At 43.2% G+C, this 5,732-nt stretch overlaps 1 protein-coding gene across 1 annotated transcript; it reads right to left on the reverse strand.

Annotated features, from left to right (window-relative positions):
* Nucleotides 1-1,624: 1,624 nt before the first annotated feature.
* Nucleotides 1,625-5,207, reverse strand: LOC148337045 (growth arrest-specific protein 1). The gene has a single exon (XM_088296462.1). It carries the CDS (start codon nt 4,843-4,845, stop codon nt 4,087-4,089), a length of 759 nt encoding a protein of 252 aa, XP_088152588.1. The 5' UTR covers nt 4,846-5,207; the 3' UTR covers nt 1,625-4,086.
* Between the last annotated feature and the right edge of the window lie 525 nt (nt 5,208-5,732).

Raw genomic sequence — 5,732 nt, forward strand, 5'->3', positions numbered from 1 at the left:
AATGATTCATCAGTAAACGTGAATTCATGAAGCCAACATTTTGCATCGCAGACAAATAGCATTGGAATCAATTTTGGACTGTGAGGTTTGGGGACGGGGGCTTGACTCAACCCAGCCCCTTTGCACAGACACCATAGAGCAGGTCGGTCGTTCACTGCGGGTGGATGGTTATCATGAATGGAACATTGTACCTCTGAGAGACAAGAGCCTCCTAAATCCTGGGAGTCCCTCCCTTTTTGGCCCGATGAAGAGAGCGCGAGGGTCGGGATTGAGGGTTATAGCAGGGAACAGGAGCTTGTTTTGGAGAAATTCTGAATGCAGATAATTTAGAAAATGGGCTGTGGCGAAGCTGTGTGACCCTCTTGTTTCATTTACACCCCCCTCGCTCACAACACTCAACTTGCACATTTACCCCCGAATTTGCTCTGCTCGTGTTTGTTTTGATTTTACTCCCAGAAAACGGAGAAAGGGGCGGTGCTGTCGTTTGGGAGGAATTTAAGATGCATGGTGTTGGTCGAAAGTCCTGGACTCAAGACAATCTGGCTGAAAGTCAAAAAAGGAGGGGGGAGGAGGTGGGGTCTGCTGTATGTCAGCTTTTTTTGTTCAATGGTGCATGGACTGTCAGGAGGTTGAAATGTTTTGTTGTTTTTATTATCACAATATTTCTTGTTTTAACATTTTTGCTGCAGAATTCAGTCCAAAATTTTTATGTATTACTTGATGATCATAGCTAACCGAAATTCACCATCTTAACAAATTGTTATAGTATAAAAAATATATATATATTTTTTATATTTCACGTGTTGCGTTAAACTACTGAAACACATAAAGTTTGTCTCAGACAAACATCTTATTGATATGCACCTGTAATTTTTTTCTACGTACACTTAGTATTTTAGTGTGCTTTTCAAAACACGTCAATTTTGCCTGAATTCACTGTATGTGGCAATCACATGCTAAAAAAATTTTTTTTCAGTAATGATAAAAAATAACCCCCTAATATTACTTTGTAAATAATCTATGACTTTCTACATTTTTAGATAATTAGTCGAATAAGACTTTTAAAAAATCTGATCAAAATTTGTTGTCATATTAGCTTATACAGCAGGTGGATTGCTGTTTTCCAAAAGAAGAAAATGAATTACAAATAAATAAATGAATGAATTTATAAAAGAGGTGAAAATGAGTCATTGAATATTTGCTTGGTTGAATGTAAATGTTCTCAAAATTATTAAAAACATATTTATTCTGGTTTGCAAATGAGCTCTCATATGTGAAAAAAAATCCACTTGATATTGTGTAAAATCATTTTAATTAATTTTTTTTCACGTTCTTACGCAAATGTGTTTTCCTATATTATAAAAGGTGAAATATAAAGCGAGCCTTTTTGCACTGCGCTGATGCTTTTACAATTTAGCAACTCATTAACACCTTAAGAGTTTGGGTTTGGCAAGCATTGAGTTCTTTGAGTCAACAACTTTGAATAAATAACACTTGAGTTTAAATGAGGACTGGCTTTAAATGACGGTGAACATTCCTCTCTATAGGTTTTACTGACCCTGAGCTAATCCCGTCAATGCCGTACCATGCTTGATGTGGAAATACATTATAAAGGACATTTAACTCAGTTTTTAAACATTTTATTTAAAAAAAAAACACACACACCATTCCACAATTGGGACAGTATCAATGATGGCTTCCATGCTACGCTTATTTATTTCACTGGCTTCTTTCATGTCATATATTCGTATAATTCTGTCCAATATATATACATTTTTCTTCGTATTCCGGCTTCATAATTTAATATTTAGGCACAAAAAAATTCATGGTGGCACCATTTTCAAGCGGCTGCATGACTGTTTTGACTTACAATCTGACCATTTCTCAGCATGTTGTGCATTCACAAAATGTAAACGCTATTACATCAGACGGCTGTGCAGTTACAGCAAATACTGTTATGACAATTCTCCTTCAAGTGTCCCCATTGAGACTTGTATAATAGACCAAATATGTTCATCTTTTTACATGTGAACGAAGCATTACAGAGTCACAAATTTAATGAACCTGTTACATTTTGATCTGTAAAGTTAGCATGTAATTCAGAAATGTAGTCACATTTATGTAATATACACAAAGCCCAAATTGGCACACTTTATGGCATATCCTCCTCTCATTAATATGTTGGAACAACTTTCAAGGTACATATCCAAACAGAGTATCTTACAACAAAAGGAGGGTACCCGGCAGAATTTGTCGTTGCAGCTCCTGCATTGGTTCTGTGCAGGTTTCCTAAAGCGCAGGCCAGAGGCAACAAAGGTGAAGAAACAAAAGAGAATTTCATGGGACCATAAAAGGGTTAGCAGTAAAAAAATGGGGTTTCATTTGAAGGTGTGAAGTTAGGGGAAGGAAAGTGGTGGAAGGTGTGTTCTGAGAGGAAAAGTACTACACGACAATATCACACAGAAGGTAGGGTTAGTTTAGCAGGGGAGGAAGGAGGCCGAGGGGGCAGTTGGGGGCTGGGGGGGTCTCCTGCACAAAAGTTGTGTGGAGTGTGGTGCTTCAGTTAATTTAAGCACTTGATCCTGTCTCTCGCAAATATTTGAAGTGTGGTTACCGCGACAAAAGTAGGAGAGTAAACAGACCAGGACGGGTCGAGTCTCTGTGTTTGTCTAAGGTCTTAATAAAGCTACACTCCAAGTACCATTGACACTAAAAGCAAACAAACGGGAGCCGCACGCGAATAGACGATGCCTGGCAACTTATTTTAGCCTGGTAAAAGGAGACTGGAAAGTCGGTCTAAACTTTTCCCACGGATAAGGTGATGGTTCTGCAGATCTTCAAGATCAGTCAGAATGATGCGCAATGGTTTGAAAAGAGAAAAAAAAACGACTGGATTATGTTCAGGTCTGTCTAAAAGAAAACTGGTTGGAGTGTTGTTAGGTTGTCTGGTAGTGTAACGACACAAGAAATTAGTCTATATAGAAGACACGGGGTCCTGGGTTCCGAGATGTTCTGAACCAGAATCCAATCAAAAATAGGAATACTTTTGTTCTTGGAATTATAACCTTGAGAAGCAAATTATTTTCGTCTGGTTTCAGTTCTTAAATGTTCTGTAGGTTTCTAGGGCAAATGCTTCCGTTGAGGATGGTTGGACCCCCAATGGAGACACCACCGGACGAAGAAGAAGACAGATGTCCCCTACTAGCGAGATAAAGTCCAAAGTAGGTTTTAGAAGGTTTTTGCAGCATTTCCTGGCGTAGAAGATGGTTGGTCTTTCCAATGTAGAAGTCAAACGTTCTCAATCATAAAGAAGTCCAAAGTGATATTTCCTGAAGGTTTCTGTGAAATACTGGGGTAGAGGAAGCTTGGGCCCCGCCGCCCACAACGGTGACACTGATTAAAGGCAAAGAATTCTCCAACGATGAAGAGGAAGTGCAAACTGGTGTTTCTATGCTGTACAAGATTCAAATGAAGAAGAGAACGTCCTTTACAGTGAAGAAGAGGTCCAAATAGATATCTCTTGGAAGTTCCTGTGAAATACCATTTTCAGAGGAAAGTTGGTCCTTTCATTGGACTGTAATGGCGTCAAAGTCCTGTTCCTATGCCATATGCTGGTGTAGAAGACATTCTCAACCATAAAGAAGTCCAAATTGACAGTTCTTTAAGGTTTTTACAGTTACTAGTTCTTTCAACTGAGATGTCACTGAAATGCAAAGACGTCAAAGCCCTCAACTAGGGAGAAGAAGTGAATCTCAAATGCTGTAATCCAAAGTGTTGACAGACCCAGGGGTAAAAAAACAGAATCCTTCTGCCAGTTCAAGCTCCGCTCCAGTCAACAATGAAAATGAAACCTTCAGTATATTTGGACCCTCCAATGTAGAAGGCAAACATTCTCAACCACGAAGAAGTCCAGTTGTCCTTTAGTCAACTTTGGTTTTAAAGACAATCTCAAATAATCCAAAGTGTTGACAGCAAGGCTTGAGGGTGAAAACCTGCATCCCCTCATCCAGCTGAGTCGGCCCTCCTTCAGCTGCTCCAGGAGCTGATGTGTCTCTCCTGTTGTGTCAAGGAATAAATCCAACTGTTTCACAACCAAATACATCCCAGAGGGAGAAATAAGAGTGTCCAGAATGTGGACAACCTCCCGGGAGCTGCAGAGTGGTCACTGTAAACGTCTTCTCTGTCCTGTCTTGGATCATAGTCCTCATCCTCATACGCGTCATCCACTTCTGGCTGGTCTGAGATGACGCTGTGATGGTTCCCTATGGAGCAGAGCTTGCTCATGTTTTCCTTAACCACCTCGCAGAAGGGCCTCCCCTCACCGTCGCAAACACAGCGGTTGAGCAGCGCCCCGTCGGGGATGTACAGCATCTGCTGGATGGTGGCTTTGCACTTGGCCGAGCACTTGCGTCCATTGAACAGCTGTCCGCAGTAGGACAGGTAGGCCTCCAGGGATGCGTGGCAGTGGCTATCCTGCACACAACGTTGGCGGGCCTCCATGCAGCCGATCCCCCCGCCGCCGTCATCCGGGTATCTGCGCGGTAGACACGGCTCGATGGCACGCTTGGCCCCCAGACACTCGGCATCCTGGGCGCACTCGCAGCTCTCCAGGTCTGGCCCGCTGCGGGTGCGGTTGAGGCGGATCAACGCATTGATGCAGTGGCTGGGGCACTGGCGCCTCGTGCCCCGCAGGTTGCCCTCACAGGCGGCCAAGTACTGGCCATAGGCGAGGTCGCACTCAGGTTCAGCGTGGCAGCGCAGGATGGCCTGCCAGCAGATGAGATGTGCATCCAAGGCCACCAGCACCCACGAGAGCAGTGCCAGCGTGCTGCACCAACATCTCATACTTGGGGGTTAACTCGAACCCTTCCTCCTGCAGCACATCATCAAACCTCACAGGCTATAAAGTGGACAAAAATACCTCGCAGAGTCCCGGAAAACACGTCATGAAGTCACCACGCGTGGGTGCAAACGCAGAGTGCGTGAACTCACGCTCCAGCAAAAGTTGTCCTCCTCCTCCAGCCCTTACAACCGCGGTGCGTTCACGGACCAGCCGCGCGCCAATGCAGGAAAGTCCATCTAGATAATAATAATAACAATATATTTTTTTAAAAGCTGCAAAAAGTATCCAAACTGTTCCGTTTGCGCGAGTCTCCTTTGTCCCTCGCGCTCTCTCTCTGTCTGTGCTGATACGCTTCGCGCTCCGCCGAGCTTCCCTCAAAACACCCCTCCCCCAAGAAAGAAAAGTTTTTTACATGCACCCCCACCTTCCCTCCTCTCTCTCTTTCTCTCTCTCTCGCTCGCTCTCTCTCTCTCTCTCTCTGACACACACACGCACACTCGCACACACACGTTTTTCTCTCCCTGGCAGCTGATTGGCCGTCATTGAGTAGACCTACTGCAACTCTAGTCTGCGCGCAAATCCTCTCATGACTCCAGTGAGAGCAGAGCATGAAACACATAAAAAAAAAACTTAAAAGAAAATAAACGTAAGACCGTCCAATTCATACACTTGCACAATCTCATTTGTCTAAAACTCCAAGGTAGTTATTGTTCTTAATTGTACGTACATTCATCCACATGCAATAAAACAACATTTGTTTATCCACTCTCTTACATCATATCTAAGTATGTCTGTTTCGTCACATACAATCTAAACATGTCAGCCGATTCAATCACAAACGTGTCTGTTGACATTCACCAGGGATGTGCGGTCAGGGGAGGCATAGCCT

This window comes from Idiotropiscis lumnitzeri, chromosome 5, assembly GCF_059441095.1.
Source record: "Idiotropiscis lumnitzeri isolate Australia: NSW breed Sydney's pygmy pipehorse chromosome 5, RoL_Ilum_1.0, whole genome shotgun sequence".
Lineage (NCBI taxonomy): Eukaryota > Metazoa > Chordata > Actinopteri > Syngnathiformes > Syngnathidae > Idiotropiscis > Idiotropiscis lumnitzeri.